The sequence below is a fragment of the Lissotriton helveticus genome, chromosome 5_1, assembly GCF_964261635.1.
Source record: "Lissotriton helveticus chromosome 5_1, aLisHel1.1, whole genome shotgun sequence".
NCBI classification, from domain to species: domain Eukaryota; kingdom Metazoa; phylum Chordata; class Amphibia; order Caudata; family Salamandridae; genus Lissotriton; species Lissotriton helveticus.
In genome coordinates this window covers 1,956,405,134-1,956,428,362 of record NC_136065.1, presented here as the reverse complement: position 1 = coordinate 1,956,428,362, position 23,229 = coordinate 1,956,405,134, and the positions used below count along the sequence as shown (strand labels likewise).

General features: G+C 47.0%; 1 protein-coding gene across 1 annotated transcript in view; it reads left to right on the top strand.

The window, feature by feature from the left end:
• PIP4K2B (phosphatidylinositol-5-phosphate 4-kinase type 2 beta) overlaps positions 1–23,229 on the top strand; it is a 551,068-nt gene that overhangs the window by 473,654 nt on the left and 54,185 nt on the right. Inside the window, exons 7-9 of the mRNA XM_078645621.1 lie at positions 8,414–8,527; positions 21,853–22,111; positions 22,662–22,765. Coding sequence (XP_078501747.1) covers positions 8,414–8,527; positions 21,853–22,111; positions 22,662–22,765 — 477 coding nt within the window. The remainder of the gene's footprint in view (positions 1–8,413; positions 8,528–21,852; positions 22,112–22,661; positions 22,766–23,229) is intronic.

Sequence of the window (23,229 nt, the reverse complement as noted above, 5' to 3'; positions counted from 1 at the left end):
TAAATCTGGTCCCCCTTATTGTTCATCTAATCCATGGACTCCTTAATTTGACATTTTCAGGAAAGACATCTGCAGAGACGTCTACAATTCAACACTGGGCCTCTCCTGGTCTCGCTCTACGCAGACTACACCATCCTCTATGTCAGGGATCCCCAGGTGAACTTAGAGAGATCATCCGATTCGGTCAACACTCCGGCTTGGGCATCAACTGGCGCAAGTCGGTTATTTTTCCCTTAACCTCCAGTACGACTTCATGGGACTGTGAATTCCCCCTCGAATGGTGCTCTGACTCGGTTAAGTATTGGGCATTCCCATTCATCTTGATTCCGCTCACATCATCCGCCTCAACTATGGGCAGGCAATCAACATCCTCGAGGCTCAAGTGGAAAGATGGTTGCGGTTGCCTCTGTCCATCGCCGGCAGAGTGGTGCTCCCCAAATTTTTATATCTCTTCAACAATATTTCCATACCCATCCCAAACAGTTTCTTCTTGATGTTGCAGTCACTCCTTATCAGATTGGTCTGGGGGGCAAACAGGCTTGTGTGCGCTTGCAGGTGCTCCCTCTAACATATGAAAGTTTGGGGTTCCGGATTTCCACTTGTATTATCTGGTGGCCCAATGCATCTATGCCTTTGCATGGTTCCACCCTAACACTAGAATTCCCTACCTCCGCCCAGAGGCGGATTTCGTCCTTCCCGAGCGGTTATTCACTGTGTTACCTAAGGGCATACCCAGAGACCCTGAGAACATCCAGACTGTTTCCACTACCAGCTGGGCCTGGGATACGCTGCGACGAGTCACCGGTGCCTCCACACTGTATTCCTCAGCTCTTCCTGTCCCAACGCCCGCTGGCTGCCAATCACAGGTGAAAAACTGGTGCAGCGCACTTTAGCCAAATTGCATATCTCTAAACTGGGTGATTTATACCTGGATGGTCACATCTTCTCAACGACAGAGGATGTCTGCTTCCATGATGCCACATTCATGGACTGCTTTGTACTAGGCCAGATTCGTTCGTCTCTTCGTGCCACGCGGCCTGGTTTCCCCATTGAACCAGACTCGTTCACTCCGATCTCGCTCGTCATTAAAATTACAGTGGGGTTCATCTCATATCTACATTGTATAGGTAGGACATGCTCTGGGATGATTCCGGTCAATGACGACAAGATCCACAAGCATTGCGAGGGAGATTTAGGCGGCCCCATCCCAGACGACCCATGGACTACATGGTGTGCAGTACGAAGGAAGTGTCACTCAACAGCAGGCATTAACTACTATACTTAAGTTCTTACGCAGAATATACATCACCCCTGCCAGAGCCCCTAGACTAGATCCATTCAAACCCCATTCCTGCCGTAAATGTGACGCCCCTTATGCTGATTTTGCACACTTCACATGGTCATGCCCAAAACTGCAGTCATACTGGGAGGGGGTGCATAGTACATCAGGCGATATGACCGAGTTGTCACTTGTCCCCACACCCGAAGTGGGACTTCTGGGGTATGTGGTCAACTTCCCTTGGGGCATCAGGAGGTTTGCATCCCTCAGACTGCTGCTAGCCAAAAGAGAAATAGCTATTCACTGGGGTCGTAGGTCAGCTCCCACTTTGCAAGGCTGGCTGAACAGTTTAGCTCACTGTAACATCAACAGCAAAATATACTCCCATACACTGCCTAGCTCTTCCCGCCCCAAGGGCATCTGGGGTCCATACAGATCCTATGTGGAAAATGCTCGACTAGCCACTGGCTCTCAACTGGAACGAGGCATGTTACTACAGGGGTTGGGTAACTAGCTTCACGCTCTTCAAGTGATTGATTACCTCTGTTTTGTGGTACCCAGCAATGCTCGTGACTCTTTGACTATGTGGCTTCATCTGAGGCTGTTGGACACGGGTGGACCTATAGACCCGCTGCTGGGAGAGGGAAGATTGCTTTCGGGATGGAGGGATGGGCCTTCGAGACTGTGTTTTCTATGCCTTGCTCTTATAGATACATTCCATGTCGATTAGTGTATTGACATTTAATGCTCCATTTTATCTTTCTGAATTGTAATGACAATGGCAGTGACCACCTATGACTGTATTCTTATGATATACTAAAAAACTTTAAAACTGGTCTACATGTAGTAAGGATGTCCCGGATCTGCACATATTTTAAATAATGATTGATTGGAATCCCGAACCCCTGTTGCAATCTGGAAAAGTGAGAGGCTTGCTCTCCCTTGTAGAGATCTCCCACAGTGACCAAGCCTAGCTCTTCCCATTGCTTTCCCATAGCATCATAAAAGAGGGGTGGGAAGAGCGAGGATCGCCACGGGGGAGTATATTGGCAAAACTTGGGTATCGCCATGAATTTTAACACACTGTTCCAAATCCTCCATGCACCGTATACCACCTTGAAGCAAACATTTTTATAATAGCCCTGCTCCATTTGTCTCAGCAGCAGCCCGGCGGCCTCCTTCCCTATAGCAAGCTCATATATTGTTGGTATTCTAGCCACACTAAAAATGTAATTGACCTGTGCTGCCCGACTTGCCTTCTTGACTCTCGCATGCTTGTTGATTTATTTTCCTTTGCTGTATTATGTATTTCTTGTTTTTATTGCACTTTGTTCATTTTTTTTTTTGACTTTATAATTCTCCTATATTGGAAAATGGCACTCTGTATTTCTGATCAACCATGCCTGAACTATCCCGCTCCTGCATTGCTCTTCTTCAATTGACGTGTATGGCATCGTCCAATAATACGCATCTATTGTTCTGGTTTGTTGTAACCTACTGTGCATTCTATTTGGTGCCGAATAAAAGTCTTTAAAAAAAAAAAAATAATGTAATTGACCTTCTCACTTTCCCGTATTGCCAAATGAAATTAGAAAATATAGACTCCAGGGTCTTCAAAATCCATTCATGGAACAAATATTAAATTTTAGGCAACATAGTCATTTTTTTTAAATTCCCTCTACCAATTATAGATAGATGCTGCCCATTTATTCGTTTTAGATCCACAGATATGGACTTTACCAGGGGGTCAAAATTCATTTTCCCGAATGTATCCACCTTTGAGCTGATGCGGACCCTGAGATAAACTGATGATTCTGCGCGTCGAGAGTCATTACAAATAATATTCTCTGTGCAAATAACAACTGTCTTCCCTTCATTCAGTGCGTACCCTGATACTTGCCCGTATCCCTCAGCTATACGTGCGATTTCCCTAATTGCCTCTGTCGGACCGGTAGTTAACACCGCAACATTGTCAGCGTATGCTAGCACCTTGGTCTCGTACCCCCTACTTGCCACGACTTAATCTCCCGGCTCCTCAGCAACTTTACCACCAAGGGGTGTAGTGTAGTGTAGTTCCTATATTCCCAAAAGGCTCTGCGCATTGGAATAACATAAACGATAGTTTAGACGTAGGACTGAGGTCGACTAGGTCTCCATTGAATATGTTAGACTTAATTATGAATGCCAGCTAGCTCAGAGGTCACTAGAAACTTTCTCGAGTAAACAAGAAGGTGTTAACTTTCCTGAATAGACAAGAAGGGATTAGTTTCTGACAACCGCATAAACATGACAACTTCGCTCCCTCCAGAATAAGGAGTATATCTCCAGAGTCGCGGAAACAATAGATAGCTATTTCACTCAGTCAATCGTGCATGCTTAGTTTCACCAGAAGCGCAGAGAAATAGAGAGACGGGCGTTTTCAATAAAAGAGGTTATTTATTGAACAGTCTTCTTTCTCATGCAAGAGAAGTGAGTTGCCACAATTGCAATACTTATCATGAAGTAAAGTGCGTACAGTAAAAGGAGTATTATGAAATAATACTGTAAAAGCATGGTACGTTTTCTAAGCCATACCGTGTTAAAATAGATAAAATATATACTTATATAAAATCATTGACTAAACGTACTCAACTGGTGCTACTAAGATACGCCTACCCCGGTGTACCTAACCTAAGCCTAGTACGTGGGAAGGAGTAAGTGAGCTGCAGTTTGAGTTAAGATAGTTTTGCCAAGAATCTGAATGAAGAATTCTCTAAGGGTCTAATCAGCTCCATACCTTGTTTATAGAATGAAGGAGGTCTTGTATCTCGTTCTCAGGACTCGATTTCTTAGCACCCCGCAAGGCGTGACTGGAAACACTGTAGCTGGATTTCTCGGCAGGAGAAAAGACAGCGTCTCTCTCAGTGCGTCAATGGGAAGGTCGGCTTCCTTCGGCACTTGCCACAGCAGGGCGTCGGGCAAGTAGATAGTCGATCTGCTCTAAACCACCGTGTGTTTTGCTAGGGCAGCTGTTGGTATATTTATACCTGGAAGGTGCCGAGTTTGACGTAAGGTTGGACATAAGACGTCACTAAGAACTCGCAGTTCTTTCTAAGACTCCAGGAGTTCTAGGACAAATCAATACAGAAGCAGGGGGAATTCCCGGGCTGCTGGAGGCTTGGTTTGTTTAAGAACACGTTGTGCTTTCTAGGAGTCTATGAGAGTAGCCTTGCCGTATTTGGACTGCATTGGCTATGACTAAATATGGATATGATTCTTATGCCTTTATAAGGATATGATTTGTTATAACCACATGAGGGCATAAATCGGGAATATTTAAATAGGGTCCTAGATACGTACACAACAGGGGTTTATATACAAAGCAAATAAAATGGGAGAGCAGGGGCATCCTTGTCTAGTTCCCCTTGATATTAATATGTTTCCTGATTCTCTCCCCATCAGTTGCAATCAGGCTCTTGGGTCGGCATACATGCCTCTAATCGCCTTTATAATTTGCAGTCTAAAGCCTTTTACCTCAAGTACCCCCCACAAAAACCTCCAAGATACCTGGTCAGATGCCTTCTCTGCATCGAGGAGGGTTATAGCCATCTGCCACCCAGTCCCGGCCATGGTGTCAAATAGTGAAATAGCCCTCCGGATGTGACCCGTTGTTTCTTTTCCCTGGATGAACCCATGCTGCCAGGGGAGACCAGATGTCCTGTAACCCTCCCTAGTCGGTTAGCCAATGTCTTCAATTACATTTTTATATCTGAGTTTATTAAGGATATCAGCCTATATGAGGCAGGGTTGTCTGTTGGTTTTCCTTTCTTTGGGAAGATAATGATATCCGTCTCTTTCCAGGATTCTGGAGAGCATCCACTATATTATATACCCTTAAAGAGATCAAGTAGCAGGGGGTTATCAGAGTTTGCATTATCCTGTGTAGGAGATCTTATCGGGGCCAGCATCCTTCCCTCATGCCAAGTCTTGCAGTGCTACCAGAACCTCTCTAATGCGATGTCCTTTTCTAAGTCGTTCTTAGCTGAACTATCCAACACCTCCCCAAGGCCTGCATTAGTTACTGTTCGGGATATATATCTGTAATGTTCCCACTGTTCCCGTGTCATCCTTGTACAACTGTTGATGATAGTCCTGAAACACCCCTAATATATAATTTGTGTCGGTATATGTTTTGCCATCGTTCTCAATTGAAGTTATTACATTCCAAGCTGTTTTCTGTCAGGTTGGTAGGACTTGTCTCCTCCCAACTAGTTCACCATATTCATAAGAGTTATTTTGCTGGGTCTGGAACTCTTCTGCCAATTTCTTAGTGAGCCAGCAGTTAATTACCGCCTTAAGGTATATGATGTTGAATTTGAGCCACCTTCCGACCCTGCGCTATTAATAACACATGTTGTTCTGCATCAGCTAGGTTACGCATCAATTGCTCATTTTATGCCTCACTCGGCTTCCTTGTCCTGGTGACAAAGCTAATCATTTCACCCCTATGGCCTGCCCTAAAAGAATCCCACACAATCCCCCTGCCAGCACTATATCTATTTATATCAAAAAATCTTGGGACCATTTCTTGATGTGCTCAATGTAGACATTATTTACAAGGAACTTCCTATCGAAGGTCCATTTATTTAGAGTTCTTTTGAACCTTTGAACTTAGAGTTCCAAAATTAATGGATTATGATCAGAGATCACCAAAGGGAGTTTCCTAAAACCAGCTCCATTAAGTAAGTCCCTCGTAACTAGGAAATAATCAATCCTGACATATTTCCTATGGAGGCAGGAATAATACGTGTTGAGGTTCTTAATAGTTCAGATGTCGACCAGACTGTGGCTGCTCATGAGAGATGATAGAGACCTGTGCACTCTTGGGTTTGGCCCTTAGTGCGTCCTTAAGAAATTAAAAGAGGCCCATGTGAGAGGAGCAAGATGGCGGTCATCTGAGACTGAGAAAGCACGCAGACCGCTAGAGAGCCCCTACTAGTATAGGCATGCGGACTTGAGGAGATGACTCTCGAAGTGAAAAGGGGAAGTGCTACGTAGACCCCTGAGAGTATTGGTGAGTTATGTACAGCTGATCGGTACAGTAATTGGGCTGGTGATCAAGCTATCCTGGCTGATGAGGGCTGAAAGCCCGAAACCGATCCTAGGATGCTTGTTTCCCATCCAGGGAGGACCTGGCTTGGCAGTTCGGGCTGGACTGTTCCCATGGGGCACAGGGTCAAGACTGATTTGCATATGGCTAGGTTCAAACTGGAATGGCATGGTGAGTAAAAACAACGATGGATTTAGGCCCAGATATCTGTACTGGGGTAAATGTATGACATTGTTCTGCATTCTGTCCATCAACTGTTGTTTTTGCATATTCCTGTACAAAGCAAGGTGTGGAATTCTTTACCAGAGATGAAGCTAAAGATTAAGAATGTTGTACCAAAAGGAAGTTATTTGTCTGCTGGAGCATGATGCTTGTGTCTTAAATCATGTACATGAATTGTGGAATCTGCTGGCTTTTAAGAACTAGAAATGTACTATAACAGTGTACATTGGGTAGATGGGAGAACGTTACTGCCCCAGATAATGTGTGCCCTCTTTGTGAATTAAGTACTCAAGATTTGAATCCTGTTTTTATTTTTTTGTCCAGTGAGATATATCACATGGCTAATATGTTTTAAGAAAATGTTGTTAGGCAACAATGTGAGGACTGCAAAAGAAGCAATAGATTGGGTCATGAATAATACCCCCTCGTACTGCTACCACATGCTGAATGTTTTTCCAATTTACATTTGTATTAAATGTGAATTAGCCATATAATCTGTTATACTACTGCTATGTGTATGGACCTTCTCTGCAGGTAACAAATGGTAAACTGACTGCATTTTTCAGATTTTTTTAAAACATTAATAAGGGGTTTAGTTAAATGGAACAGATTCACAAAATCTTGACAAATCAAATTGCCAGAAAAGAATAAACTAGTGGTCAAAAGAACAGAAACTGGGCATGAAATTGACATAAGAAAGCATAAAAAAGTAGATTGGTGGGAGCCTCAAACTGAGAGCAAAATCAGGTAGTCGGAATTAAGGAGAAATTGTTCTTTATTTTTTTACAATAGAACACAAATAATGGAGAATGTAATAGAAAGAGGTTATTTGCATTTGCCAACAAGTAGTTGACCTTTCTACATTAAAGCACCAAAGAGGTGTTAGTTTTGGGAATTCACCTTTCCTAATCATGGCTAAGAAAGTGGCTAAAACTAATAGTTGTGGTGAAAGAACAATATGTTAAAATAACATGGAAGTGAAACACTAACTTGTGAATATGTGGAGGTTGAGTTTAAGGCGGAAAGAGGAGATTGTTGATGCCATTGATTATATAGCACCACACTAAATAAAGTGTTTGTGGCTTGACATTTGTGGTTCTAACAGATTCTAAATACTGAAAATTTCATTTTTGTGCACTCTCAATGTTCAACTTGAATCAGTGAATGTCAGAAGATGAATGCAAGAGTGAGGCTGGAGAACGAATGATCATATAACCTCTCATACTTTTACCTGGTCTACTTGAATCTAAACACTAACCACTTTGTCTCCACATATTTAAGGTGTAGAGTCACCCCTGTAACCACTGGAAGGAATAGTAATTTTCTTGGATGCTCCGTGCATAGTATTTAGGGGAAGCTTTCCACAACACAAGTTCTGTTAGTAAATCTTAATATAAAAATAAGGCCCACAGAATGTGGGGTACCTTTTCTGAACTGTTCTTTCTCTGAATAAACTAATTAGGCGAACTACAGAACAATAATAAGTCTGATATCACAGACCATGAGTTAAGTGTACTCAAAATGGTCCAATTGTAATGGATGAAATCACGCTATGTGAATTTTGTTAAGGGGACAACAGGATGGGAGGAAATATCTGACATATGTATTTGGGATGGGTTCATGAATGTGTTCCTCAAGGTAGGTTGATTTGATTTTGGATATGTGGACCCAGCTCTGTTTTGAGGTTAATAAGATACTGTGCCTCTTATATTGTATCCTACTCTGGTTAGAAACATTTCGATGAAGTGGAAGTCACTGAAGTGGGGAATGTGGAGCCTTTTGAACAAAGAGTGCTTTTCAGCTGTTCATCATTTCATTCACAGGCAAAGGAACTGCCAACTTTCAAGGATAACGATTTCATCAACGAGGGTCAGAAGCTGCATGTGGAAGAAGAGAACAAGAAAGCCTTCCTGGAGAAGCTGAAGCGAGATGTTGAGGTGGGCAGCTGCTGCTCTTTAAGGACGAGGGGTGTCCTTCCAAGGATGGCAGTGTTGCTCCTCAATAACTGTTACTTCGTTCATCTTTTATACAGGCACTTTCATAATAGTACATATTTTGTCTAGATCCAGACTCAAATTGCACTTGGATATTTTTGTATTTAAATAGGCAATATGATTCAAGTCCCCTTTGCACATCAAGAGGTTCAACTTTATTTTGGTTGTAAACAGCACAATTTCCAGTACACAGGTAGAAGGTCCGTGTGCAGATGTGAGCCTGTTCACCTAACCACTATCTAGAAATGAGGGCCTCAGTGAGAAGGAGGTTAAATCTCTGCCACTCTCAACACCGCCTCATACAATGAGTCAACCTGTATTGCCATACTTACTCACAGAGAGGACCGCTGTATCCATGGTTAAAAGCCCAGATCCACCTGTGTAAGATGTGTGTTCTTTGCTGTCAGCGCCACAGCTGCACATCTTTAATGAGAAATTAGGTGATATTCGAGACATGTGAGCTGTAGATCCTATTCTTTATCATAGATCGTCATCTGGTGTTGGGTCCAGATCTTTGCACTTTGTTTTTGTTTGAAAAAGTCTTTTAGTCACGAGCTAGGTGACTCCTCCTTTCAATGATTGTGTGCATGGGCATCGGTTCCATCCCCAGATTATTTTTTCCCGCCATCTAGTTCGGATATGTATTGCTGTGCTCCGGTTCGGTTTAGTTTTCGAACCCCTTCGACGCCCAATCCTCTACACTCAACGGTATTGTTTATCAATCGCGGTTTTCATTTGGCCGCATCGTCTAAAATCTGAAACTTTCGATCGGGAACTTCAAGGCGGGCCGTCGGACCTACCTTTGCTGACCACGCCAGCAGTCGATGGAACGGACTCCATTCAAGTTATTTCCCAGGTGTCATGCTAAGTTTCCACGCACCGACTTGCACGAAGTCTGCAACCTCTGCCTCTCCTTGGAACACGACTAAAAGGACCATGAGGCGTGTCGATCATTCCAATCGAAGAAAACAATTTTTGACTGCCGGGCTCGACGCCACAAGATGCACCACGGCAGCGGATCCGTACCAGACATCTTCGGTGAAGATACTGACTCCCACCAGCCGGATCCAGAAGCTGAGGAAGAACTGATCTCCGTGTCCGAAGCAGATTCCGACATGGAAGAAGAACCGACCATCACTCTGGGTCAACGTACCGTGAGTACAGATCCCCCCATCGTGCCCACTCACCCAAAAACTGCGGCTCCAGTATCACCTTCGCCCTCGGGCACAGGTCGGCACCGAGACAAAGTTTTAGACGCCTCGGGCTCGGCTACAAAACACAAGCACAAGCCTTCGGGCTCGAGCCAGCCTCATTCCGGTGCCGAACCAACACCTTCGGCAACGAAACACAAAGCTTTGCCAGTGTCCATGACACTGGCACAGAAAACACCTTCTACGCCGAAGTCCCCTGAGCCAAAACCCGCCAAAGACCGGAGCTGAAAGCCTCCAAGCCTAAAGTTTCGGAGCGGAAACACGCCCCTGAAGTCTCAGAGCCGAAATCCACACCCAAAGCTTCGGAGCCGAAATCTGCTCCAAAAGACTCGAAGCCGAGATCCACACCTAAAGATTCTGATCCAAAACACACCACGCCTAAATGCTCGGAGACGAAACCTGCTAAAAAAAACACTCGGACTCAAAACACTCGGTGCCCAGAGATCCTCAACCTAAATCAACTTGTTCCAAAGTATCTCTATCTGAACAGCCACCCTTGAAACCCAAACAAAGGAGACTGAGCATTGATCCTAAAACTGGAAACCTCCAGGTCATTCTTCCGAATAAACGGAAGCTGGATCTCACAGAGGATCATCCAATACTTTTAAAAAAGGACATGGGTACTAACCATTCTCCCCCTTACATATCTCCCTCTCCGCCTCCACATACCTCACTCCCCTCCTCCCATCCCAAATTTGATAATTACACCATCAAATTCACCACCACCTCCACCATCACCTAACACACAGGAAGAGGACGATGGGGATGAGGACCATTACATACCACATGATATACCACAGGACACTGATCCCTGGGCCAATTATGATAAAGATCCAGACCAGGATAACCATCCCGACCTGTATCCCTCCAGACCCTCCCCACCTTATGATAACATCTGTTTTGCACAGTTTATTAACAGGGCTGCTCAATATCACGGGGTGAAACTACACTCAGACCCTCTATAAGAGGATTTCCTTGTGGAGACATTCACACATTCACAAAGGGCTACTAACACTTTACCAATGCTCAAAGGCGTACTAAAACATACTTACAAAGTATTCAAAGACCCAGTTAGAGCCAGAATACTAACACCCCGAGTGGACAAAAAATATAAACCCGCGCCTACAGATGTCTGTAAGAGAGCTAATTCTCAAACCACAGGCGACACCCCTCCGCCTGATAAGGAGTCAAAACTTATTGATGCCTCAGGCAAAAGAGTGGCTTTCCAAGCGGCTAACCATTGGCATATTGCCAATGCACAGGCTCTGTTAGCATGCTATCATAGGGCTCACTAGGAAGAGTTGGAAAAACTCATGCAACATCTACCGGATGAGTATAAGACTAAAGCGAACGACCTCATCCAAGAAGGGAAGCTCATCACCAACACTTGCATAAAATGCACGCTCGATGCAGCAGACACAGCATCCCGCGCCATTAACACTAGCATACTCTTAGGCAGGTATGCTTGGCTTCGAATCTCTGGATTCAAGCAGGAGATACAATCCTCCATACTTAACCGGCCCTTTGAAAAAGAGCATCTATTCGTGCCATCAGTAGATACTTCATTAGAGAAAATGAAGAAAGACAGTTTAACAGCAAAGTCCATGGGGGCTTTATAATTGCCTTCTAACCTGGGATCTTTTCGACGTTCCTTTTATAGGGGTGGCTCAAAAATAGTGTCATCAGAAAATCCCCCTCCTCATATAAAGGTAACAACCACTCTAACTCCCCCAGAGGATATTTTAGAGGAAACTACAGAAAAATAACAAGGGAAGAGGCAACTTCACCCACAGTTTCCCTGCCAATAAGCAGTGACTTCCCTCCGCTACTCCCCGATCATCCCACTCCTGTCGGGGGACGTCTCTCACAGTGCCTACCTGTCTGGAATTCCATTACCTCAGACAAGTGGGTAATACAAATTATCCAATATGGTTACTGCCTGGAACTTACCAGCACCCCCCCAAATATTCTTCCAAAGCAACATGTACTACACACAAAAAACAGGGAGGAACACACTCTCTACAGCTTTTGAAACTAGCTCAAAACATATGGAAATGGGCCATAGCTCAATATACATTGACATCTTTGTCTAGTCATACTAACTCCATCATCACCCTTACAACAAAACTATCCAGGGATGTAGCCAATGCCAATGTGCACTATCACCGAAAGATGGAGTCACCTACCTCGTGACTAAAAGACTTCTTCGAACAAAAACAAAGTTCAAACATCCGGACCCAACACCAGATAGCGATCTATATTAAAGCTTATAAATCTACAGCTCTATATGCCAAGAACAGATGCATACTGGGTAAGTAGCATTTTCCTTTCCTTTCTCTCCAAGTCCTTCCTTCCTTTCACAGAAGCACAAGTGAATTTGGATAGTTTTATATTAATTGTTTGGAGTTTTTGTGTAGGATTAGTTTCACTTTTGGCAGCAGTTTCAGATCGCTTAAAGAAAATATACAGGGTGAATTTGCAAGTAAGACTAGTGTTTTTTTCTGTGCAAAGAACAGGTCTTTGCTCTCTCATATATTCTAGAACCCTTACGTTGTGAAGGGACAGTTTCATGAGTCATAACAGTGGCAAGCATTCTATTAGTTTAATATCTGGCCTTTTGTTCATGAATCGAAATGTGCCTAGCTTAGTAATGGTAAGTTTAAATTCTATTAAGGACACGGAGGTGAGGATTATGCTTTTCCTTCTTCGCTCTTTATTTTAGTACAAAACTTACAGCAGCCTAGAAAAGCTTAAACAAATTTGAATTTTTTTGAATTTTAAAATATTTCTTAAGCGCGCTTTTACCGGGACGGTTTCATGGCGCTGGATAGCAGTGTATCGGTGGAGGCCAAGACAAGAAACTAGGGTGCTACGGATCTGGAAAACAAAAACGTCTTGAGTAGTTTACGGAATTCCAGATAGGACGATGAGGTCCTAAGTGCAAGAGGGAGCGAGTTCCAAAACGATGGGGCCAGCACCGCGAATCTGGCCCCCCCGGACTTCTGCTTCCTAAAACGGGGGACTGACAAGAGAGCGTGGTGAGTGGAGCGGAGCTCTCTGGTCGGGAGGTAGGGTAAGATGGCTTCACAAAGGAAAGCAGGGGCAGTCCCAGCCCTAGCCTGATACGTGATGCAGCCCAGTTTAAATAGGGCCCTCTCCCTCACCGGTAACCAATGCAAAGACTGCAACAGAGGGGTCACATGGTTGGATTTAGAGAGACCATAAATCAGGCGGGCCGACTGATTTTGTATCAGTTGAAGCCGGAGGATCAGGTAGGCCGGGGCGCCGTTGTAGATCACATTCCCATAGTCAAGGCGCGATTGCACCATGGCCATGAGGATGAGCTTGAGTGCGGCGACAGAAAAGAATCGGGCGACCTTACGGATGGTGCGGAGGGAAAAGAAGCAAGCCGACACCACTGAGTTTATCTGCGCGTGAAGAGTGAGCTGGGGATTGATGAAGATGCCCAGGGTTTTAACTTTGGGAACTGGGAGGGGGGCCAAGGGAAAGGGGCCAAAAAGCGGGGGACCAGGGACTGCAGCCACCACCCGTCAAGACCAATTCGGTCTTGTCGGGGTTTAATTTAAGGTGGTTGCAGTTCATCCATCCTTGAATAAAAAGCATGACCCTTTGGAAGTTCAGGGCAGAGGTGGGGGAGCAGGAAAGGTTAAAGATAAGCTGGAGGTCGTCGGCGTAGTTGAACACCGAGACCTCCATCTGCTGTAAAGAAAAAATGAGGGGTGAGATGTATAAATTAAACAATAAAGGAGACAAGGAAGAACCCTGGGGAACACCACAGGTCACTCTCCGGGGTGGAGCAGCAAAGTTGGCTAGGTGGACGGCCTGCTCTCTGTCTGTTAGAAAAGATCGGAGCCAGGTCAGGGCCATGCTCTCGATGCCCGCCGCCTCGACACGGGTCAACAGATTACCATGGTCCACCGTGTCGAATGCGGCGGACAGATCTAACAGGACCAGGGCCTGGGGGCGGCCGGTGTCAATGCCTTCCCTCAGTTTGTCCATCACCGACACAACTACCTTCTCGGTAGAGTGCAGCGGGCGAAAGCCCGCCTGGCGGGGAGAAAGGCGGCCAGTCGATTCCACAAAGGAACTCAGAGTCCTGGTGACATGGGCCTCTGAGACCTTGGCCAGATAGGGGAGGAGGGAGATGGGACGGTAGTTAGCAGGCAGGGAAGGATCAGTGCCTGCCTTTTTCAAGATCGGAATGATGACTGCCGATTTATGAGCGTGGGGGACAGTGCCAGTTGTGAGGGAATGATTAATTAAAGTGAGTGGGGGGGAGCAACAATTGGAGAAAAACTCTTTCAGGGCAAATGCAGGACCAATGTCCTGGGGGGAGCCCGGTTTTACCTGGGCCAATATGGGGAAGAGAGTATCTCGTGTCAAAAGGGGGAACTGGGTAAGGGGTAAGACAGAGGAGGGGGATTGAACAACAGGTGGTACCGGGAGTGATGAAGGGATGTTGGCCTTCATGAGGGCTACCTTCTCGATAAAGAAGGAATTAAGGGAGTTACAGAGGGTTTGGGATGGGGGGGATTTTAGGAGTCGCCCTGTCAGAGGCAGCGAGCTCATGAACTGTGGCGAATATTTCTTTGGATTGGTTTTCTGCTGCCAGGATCCTGCCGGAAAAGTACTCAGCTTTAGCTTTTAGTATATCCCTTTTATATTCGTTGAGTACCGAGCAGTAGCTTGTTTTAAGAAAGGGGCAGTAGGAGCGCCGCCACGCTCGTTCGGCTCTGCGTGTCGCAAGTTTTTTAGCTCTAAGGGAAGGGGTAAACCATCTGTTGGCCGCATGGGCACGCTTGATGGCCACTCTCTTAAGGGGGAGAGTAGTGTTGCACGCGTTTGACAGCCAGGTGTTAATGGCTGTGAGCTGAGTGGAGAGGGGTAGGCCACCGAGCTCGGGGCTGGAAGCTGAGAGGAAGGAGCAGATCGCGGGGAGGTCAGCCTTATCCCACTTTCTGGCCCAGATGTTTCTAGGCGGGGGGGGTTTAGGCGGCCGTCCGAGGGCTGCTGCAAAAGAAATAAGAGAGTGGTCTGACCAGGAACAGGGCGAGATGGTGGGGGGGTTGATGGGGATGTTAAGGGTCCAGATTTGATCTAATTGATGGCCTTTGGTATGGGTAGGCATACTAAGTTGGGGAAGAAAATTAAGACTGGTGAGCAGGGCCGTGAACTCCTTGGATCTAAGATCTTCAGCTGGGTCGTTCGGCCAGTAGTTCAGGTCCCCAAGCACCAGAATAGCAGAGCTGTTCACTACTAGAGTGACCAGGAGGTCCTCAATAGAGGAAAGAAAATAAATCAGGGGTGGGTTGAGGCGGCCGGTAGATGAGCACACAAGTCAGAGGAACCCCAAAAGAGTAGGGAACAGACTCCTAGACAGTCCACGGCGGGAATAGGAAGGGAGGGTAGTGTCTGGAAGTGGAAATCTGTACGGGTGATCAGAGCAACGCCTCCCCCAGTTTTTCCCCCAGGGCGATCCATTCTGATGGCAGAATAAGTGGAGGGGAGCATGGACAAGAGGCTCGGAAGGGAGTCATCCCTAAACCATGTTTCCGTAAGGAATAATAGGTCTGGCTGGCGGGAGTCAAGCAGATGGAATAACTTGAGATGGTGCCCGACCGCAGACCTAGTGTTAAGGAGGATCGCTGTGGTGGTAGGCAGGGGGGTACCCAGAGTGCGAGGGGACACGGGACCGTGCTTAGGTAACAGGTGGGTAGGGGATGAGGAAACGTCGAACGGCTGTTGCAATAACTCGCTAGGCCGTAAGAGTGCAGCAGAAGAATTACATAAGTCAAGAGAGACAATGCGCTCTCGCACTGTAAGGGGGGGGGGGCGTGGGTGCCAGAGGGAGAGAATGGTCGTGGGAGAGTACATGATGGGTGCATGGGCATAGTGGCCGGTCCCGGGCCCCGACCAGCCGCGGATGGGCGCAGACGGGCTTGACTCTGGCGCGACTCCGGCGCGCCTACGACGCGCCCGCTGCGCTCGTCCGCTGCGCTGACGCATAGTGGTCGTTTAAGTAGCAGTGTGACTAGGGGGGTGTGGCTAGGATGGAGCAGGCCGACAACCCAACCCAAGATGGCGGCCGGGGTCGCCGTTAAGCGGTCAGCCCACGGCGGTTTACTGGCTTCAGGCAGACTGTGAAGGTGAGTGTGGCGGCTAGCAGTCAGCAGGGCCACTGAGGAAAGGTTAAAAGCGTAGTCACTGCTTGTAGTCAGCAGGACAGGTGAGGCAAGAAGTAAGAGTAAAATTGCTCGCATTCAGCATAAGAGACCAGAGTTTTAAAATAAAATATCAGCGCTCCAGCAGATGCGCGCGAGCCCTCTGCCACCGGGCTGCGAGCTATCGCTGGAGTGGAGGGGAGGAGGGTCCTAAGTAGCAGTGTGACTAGGGGGGTGTGGCTAGGATGGAGCAGGCCGACAACCCAACCCAAGATGGCGCCCACAGTCGCCGGGGTCGCCGTTAAGCGGTCAGCCCACGGCGGATTACTGGCTTCAGGCAGACTGTGAAGGTGAGTGTGGCGGCTAGCAGTCAGCAGGGCCACTGAGGAAAGGTTAAAAGCGTAGTCACTGCTTGTAGTCAGCAGGACAGGTGAGGCAAGAAGTAAGAGTAAAATTGCTCGCATTCAGCATAAGAGACCAGAGTTTTAAAATAAAATATCAGCGCTCCAGCAGATGCGCGCGAGCCCTCTGCCACCGGGCTGCGAGCAATGCTTATACCCCACAACAAAGGGAAACATGCATTAAACAAGGAAAAAACATTCAGTTCTCGAATAATTCAACTACAAGTCCCATCAATCCATTAGGGTAGTGCACAACTTTAGTCCTTTGACAGTGTCCATGACAGCTAGATAGGACGTCCTTCTTGTGCCTTCTTCCTCTTTCTTCGCGCGAGTCACGCCAACATCCTACTGGTCCTGTTTCGAACCTTCATTCCCTAACGGAAGAAACACAACAGCGTAGGCGTCGTAAATAAATCTACTCGCTTAAATAACCCAATGCTGAACATTACAACATCTTGAGCAATGCACAAGTATATCAAAACCGGACTACTTACTGCAATACGGGCGGGATCGCACCCGAAGGTGACCTGGGAGGGATAATCCTCGCCTCCGTGTCCTTAATAGAATTGAAACTTACCGTTACTAACCTAGGCAATTTTCGAGTCTATGTCAGGACCGGAGGCTTCAGATTATGCTAGTTCAAAGCTTACTTACCACTAATTGTGTTTATGTCCACCACTGGTTTAAAATAAAACCTCTTGAAGGTGGAATCCGAGGACCAATCCGCGGCGCGCATCAAGTCCTCCAAACGAGCTCCCAAAGAAAAAGCTTTAGAAGCCATGGCTCCTCTAGCCGCGTGAGCTCCAAACAGTTTAGTGTTGATACCTGCCTCCTGCATGACCCATCGCACCCACCTGGCAATGGTGGGGGATGAGACTGCCTTGTGTGGCTTTCGTAAGGCAATAAGCAATTGTTGTTCGCCCGGAGGACGAAACTCAAACGTCATGTCTTCGTATGCCTTTAGGCATTGAACCACGCACAGCTTGGAAGCGTCTACAAATGCTGGGTCCGAAATTGTCCTTGACGCAGACTTTGTGGGACGTCCCACTGTAAAGGTAACCCCCTCCGGTGGAAAAACTCTTGCCGAAATGTCTAAAGCTCGTACATTAAAAACCCTATGGCAGGACACTAAACACAAAAGCATGGCCAACTTAGCTGACAGCTCTTTCAAAGAAAGGTACTCGTTAGGTAGCCAGAATAGAAGAAGATTCAGAACGACATTGACATCCCAAAGGACTGAGCAACGCGGTTCTGGGGGTAATGAAAGGCGAATACCTCCTAGGAGTCTACACACAAAAGGATGTTCACCAACCGGGGCTCCCTCTACCGGGTGGTGAGCTGCCGAAATCGCAGAACGCACTGCCTTAATGGTGCAGTACGCCAGGCCGTCTGATGCCAATTCCGCCAAAAAATTCAGAATGGGAACGACGCCTGTGACCAGGGGATCCAGGCCCCGTCGGAGACACCCAATCTAGTCCAGGAAGATCGATACCGCTTTGCGGTACTGACTGACCAGGCTTTGGACAAAAGGTCCTCAGCTGATCTCGAAAGGCCCGGTAAGTACTCCACTGTCACGGACACATGGTGGGCCAGACAATCCCAAAATTCTTTTGCCAAGTTCGCCAGAGCCTGAGGACCGCCCAGATGGTTGACCTATCGAACCGCTGAGACGTTGTCCATTCTTAGAAGAACACATGACCGCACTGAGTCTCTGGACCAGCAGCGTACTGCGAAGGACCCCACCTGAAGCTCTAAGCAGTGTATGCGCAACTCCTGTTCCTTTTACAACCAGGCGCCGCCTGTGGAGAATTCCCCGCATCGGGCCCCCCAACCCGACCTGCTGGCGTCGGATTTTAACACTAGGTCCGGACCGACCCGAAGATCGCTCGGCCGTTCCAGGCCTCCATATGAGTAAGCCACCAGGACATCTCTCCCGTCACCTCCTCTGAGAGGATGAGAGGGGGACCAACTGGTCGTAAGTCATGCCCTTCCTGAGATGGTGCGCCTTGAGACGCTGGAGGGCTCGATAATGAAGGGGGCCCGGGAAGATTGCCTGGATGGAAGAGTAGAGGAGCCCCACCACCCTGGCAATCTGGCGGAGGGAGGTGTGAGATTTGGAAATTGTCTGTCGCAACACATGCCGAATCTTGGCCATCATCCGGGACGGAAGACTTAAGGAGGATTGGAGAGAGTCTACAACAAACCCAAGAAATACCACGCTCTGAGATAGTGAGAGAATGGACTTGTCCTTGTTGATGACAAACCCCAGCCCTTGTAGCAGGGAAACCGTCTGTTAGAGCTGAACGCCCAACTTCTCGGGGCATTGGGCCCTCAAGAGGATGTCGTCCAAGTAGACAATCATCCGAATACCCTGACTCTGCAGAAATTCCACCGCTGGGTGAAGCAGCTTGGTGAAATACCAAGGGGCTGAAGAAAGCACGAATGGAAGGGCAGTGAATTCGAATACCTGATCCTGCCAGATAAACTGTAGAAACTGACGGTGCGGGGGATGAATGGGAACCACCAGGTACGCGTCCTCGAGATCCAAATGGACCATTCAATCGTTTGGCAGAAGAACGTCCAAAGAAGATGGATTCCCTCCATCTTGAAATGACGGTAGACCAACCACCCGTTGAATTCCTTGAGGTTGATTACCGGACGTTTGCCTCCCATCGGATTTTTCCACAAGGAAAATATTGCTCAGGAAACCTGACGAATGTCGAGTTGACCGGCGAATGGCCCCTCTGCTTCGAGTCCTCTTCGTCGATCAACTGCCATCAGCCATTAAACAGACAAAAGGGCGCGGAGGCCTCGCCTGGTGAGGATGATCGTAAAACTCTTATGTGAAAACCGCAAATAGTCTGTAAGACACATGCATCTTCAACCCATGCATCTTCAGTAACTGCTGCCCAAGCCTCTTGGAAGGCCGCTAGCCGGCTGCCAATTCGAACTTGGTCTGCAGGGATAACACTTACCGTTGGAACTGTTGTTGCCGGAATTATTCTTGAAGCCACCTCGACCTCTGAAGCGTTGTCCTCTAGTAGGATAGAAATTCGTGTAGTTGGCAGAGGTGTTGTATTGACCTCGCCCGGAGCCTTGACCCTTGTTGGCAAAAGTTTGACCGCCACAGCCGGTCGCGCGGCCCTTTACCGCGACCGGCCCCTTGAGAGAAATGTTGTTGAAACACTCTTTTATATACTCGACTGGGCCTTGTCCAGGGATGTAAAGGTCGAAACAAATTTACCTAGCTCCTTAATGAAGGGGTCTCCGAAGAGACCCCCTTGGGCCACTGCACCTGCCTCCGAGGAGGCAAAGTCACCCACTTTTGGGACTAACTTGATCAGGAGCGATCGTCGACGTTCGGTCGAGAGGGCGCAAATGGCGTTCCCTAAAAAGATATCCCCCCTTTGCGCCCAATTCGACAGAACGTCGGGGCAGATGACGGAACCTGTCGCTTTCGCTTCCTCTGCCATGTCAAGGATTTTTGTGATGGGCCCTATCGCATCCAACAATTTATCCTGACAGGAGCGCCAGGAATGGTCAATGCCTTTGCGAGGATCTTTCACTAATTTTGCAAGGAAGGTGGCCATTTTCGAGTCTAACTCTGGTGTCAGAGCCACCTTCCCTTACAACGTGGGCCGTGGACACTCCCCTCGCAGACAACTTCTCGCCTCCTTCTCCAAGGGTTTGCAGAGGCGTCCCGCTACAACCCTCGCCACCTTGTCCCCAGGGGTCCAAGCTTCAGACCGCGGATGGATTATTTCATCCGGGTCCAATGTGCCTGAACTGTCCTACAGTAACTCGGCGGCGGAGCCACAAGGGCGCCAAGAATGCACCAACCCCCCGTCATCGTCCGTGTCTGCCGGTGACACCTCTCCAGGGGATGAGGGAGCCGTACCCATAGATACCGAGGGATCGGGGACCGGCAGTGGCGCAGGGGTGGGAGCGGTCGCCTTAGCCAAAAAAGTGTCACGCAAACATTCAAAGGCGTCCCTGTCCACACCCTGCGTCCCTACGGAATCCCCCTCCCTACAAGCCTTCTTAGGGGCACGGGGATCCTCTCCTATTGGAGATGGGGCATTGACCGGTGCCCCTAAATGTGCTTGCGCCAATTTTGCGCACTCCTCCACAATACGAGTGGACAGGCACTCCTCCATGGGGCCTACTATCTCCGTGACGCAGCAGATCTAACGGGGCTCTGTGGAAGAAAAAGCACAATACTGTTACATTAAGCGCCACAGAGCCACACCCACCCCTCCACTCCCCCCCCCCCCCCCCCCCCACCACCACCACAGCGCAATAATACTGATTTAAACAAGCAATATACACGTCTCAATAGCAGAGAAAAGGAACAAACTACTTAACTGGTTGCGAAGCAGCGAAGAAAGAGGAAGATGGCAGAATATGGACGTCCTATGTAGCTGTCATGGACACTGTCAAAGAACTAACGTTGTGCACTACCCTAATGGATTGATGGGACTTGTAGTTGGATTATTTGAGAACTGAATGTTTTTTCCTTGTTTAATGCCTTTTTCCCTTTGTTCTGGGATATAAGCATTTGTGTAAGCTTTTCTAGGCTGCTGTAAGTTTTGTACTAAAATAAAGAGCGAAGAAGTAAAAGCATAATCTGAAGCCTCCGGTCCTGACATAGAATCAACAATGCACATTATTTTCATTCCAGCTACTACCACATATATTAACGAGGCACCAAATAGAACACATGATTTTCTTCATCTATGCTGCACCGCCTCTCCATAATATGTTCTGTAGAGTCCCACCTTTCTCCAGCAGCCAGCCTAGGTTCAGGCACTGGTAGATCATGAACTGAATACTGAGAGATAATCTTTCTTGAACTGGGTAAAAACATACTACTGCTTCACTCCCTCCTTGTAGTGATCATGTTAAGAAATGCAAGGCTATACTTGGAATGGAGACAGACTTTGCCAATTCCTTCAGAGTCACCACATTTTATAGATTGGGTGCCACTCTCAGTTATTTTCTCATGATTTAAGTGGCATGGGCATGTTATCTTTTCTCATGAAGAGGTGGTTGGTTGCTCCCTGTTTATGGAATTCATAGAGTAGATTTCAGACTGGAATCCCTTTATGTAGTAGGTCGCCACAGGTTTGAAAGTTGGAGACGAAGCCTTAGAAGGTAATATTTGATGTGTTTGGAAATAGTTCTAAGCAGTGGTAATGCTGAACACTGTAGACTGAGCAGAATGTTGCCTCATTTATATTGTGGCTATGCTCTGTTTCTGCACACACACTGCTTATTATGTGGACATGCACATACTTTTATTGTAGTAGTTTTTAATGTCCGCCTTTCTTTTCAGTATATTAATAACTGAAAAAATCAAAGAATGCAGATTTGTTTATCCACTCCCTAACCCACCGGTGTTGGACACATTTGTCTGCGTTCTTTAGTTATGCTGTAGACCCCGCTTACACCGTACCTTTTCTACCCTATTGTAGTTTTTATCACAGCTGAAGATCATGGACTACAGCCTATTGGTGGGTATCCACGACGTCGACCGGGCAGAACAGGAAGAGATGGAGGTGGAGGAGCGTGCTGATGATGAGGAATGTGAAAATGATGGCATGTCTGGGAACCCCATCAGCTCCTATGGGACTCCACCAGACAGCCCTGGCAATCTCTTGAACTTCCCCCGCTTCTTTGGGCCAGGAGAGTTCGACCCATCTGTAGATGTTTATGCGATGAGAAGCCACGACAGTAAGTACTTCATTATGAATCTCTATAGATATTTTGCCGCTAGGGCACACAGCTAGGTATCAGAGCACTATATAAATGTCAGTCAAGCAGTTTCAGGAAAGCAATCTGATGGGCCAGCAAAATCCAAAATGCAACATTGTCTGTGTACAGACTGCAAAGAAATAGTGCAGAAGTATGTGAACACTTTTTACTTTGAAAGCTTCCAGGGTTTGTTCTGTTTTATATGACCTTGATAAATAGATGCTGGTTGCGTCCTTTGAGCAGAAGTGACAAGCCCTCAAGGCTTATTTTTATGTATTTGTATCTGGTATTGCCAGTGTTTGTCCAGCTGAGATGACTTTCAAAGCAGACACAACTCCTGAAGCGTTATCACTGTTGGTGAGCACAATTTGGGGTTGTGAGGAGCAGCCAGGCTTTAGCACAGGCTCTGATGTTTGGCTACGTTCCTGCAGGAGTAAAAGGTCATAATGGACTGCTAAAAAGAATCTATAGCATGTAAGATTTTGTTTGGCCACTACTAAATGTTTAGTCTTACATTTTTCCTCGTCAGATGCTCCAAAGAAAGAAGTTTATTTTATGGCCATAATAGATATTCTGACGCCGTACGATGCGAAGAAGAAAGCCGCACATGCCGCCAAAACAGTGAAACATGGGGTAAGTGTACAAATTCAGTGACCTATGAGAGTTAATACCTATTCAAAAGGCAGGTTAAGATGGTGTTTCCAGTATGGTAATATAGTTGTGCAAAATAGGGTAAGATAGCGACCCAGAGCAGAGATAGAAAGTGGCAGAGGAATGGTAAATATGGAATAGGTAGAGGAAAGAGATGGGAACATCTAAACGTTCTGCTACAGATGATCTTTCCAATATTAACGTTCTGAATAATCTGTCACAGTGGATTTCTCAGTATAGTAATCAGTGCCTAAACTATTCCTATATCGCTCGGCGTCAAGCTTTAAAGTTAATGTGGAGAAGTCGGTAGCCCTCAACCTGTCAGTCACCCTCAACTCTGGAGGACTTTCGCTCCGCGCACCCCCTTCAATGTGCAGAGGGAACTGTTCCCTATCTAGGCATCCAACTGGCACCTACACTGCCGGAGGTGGTCACTGCCAACCATG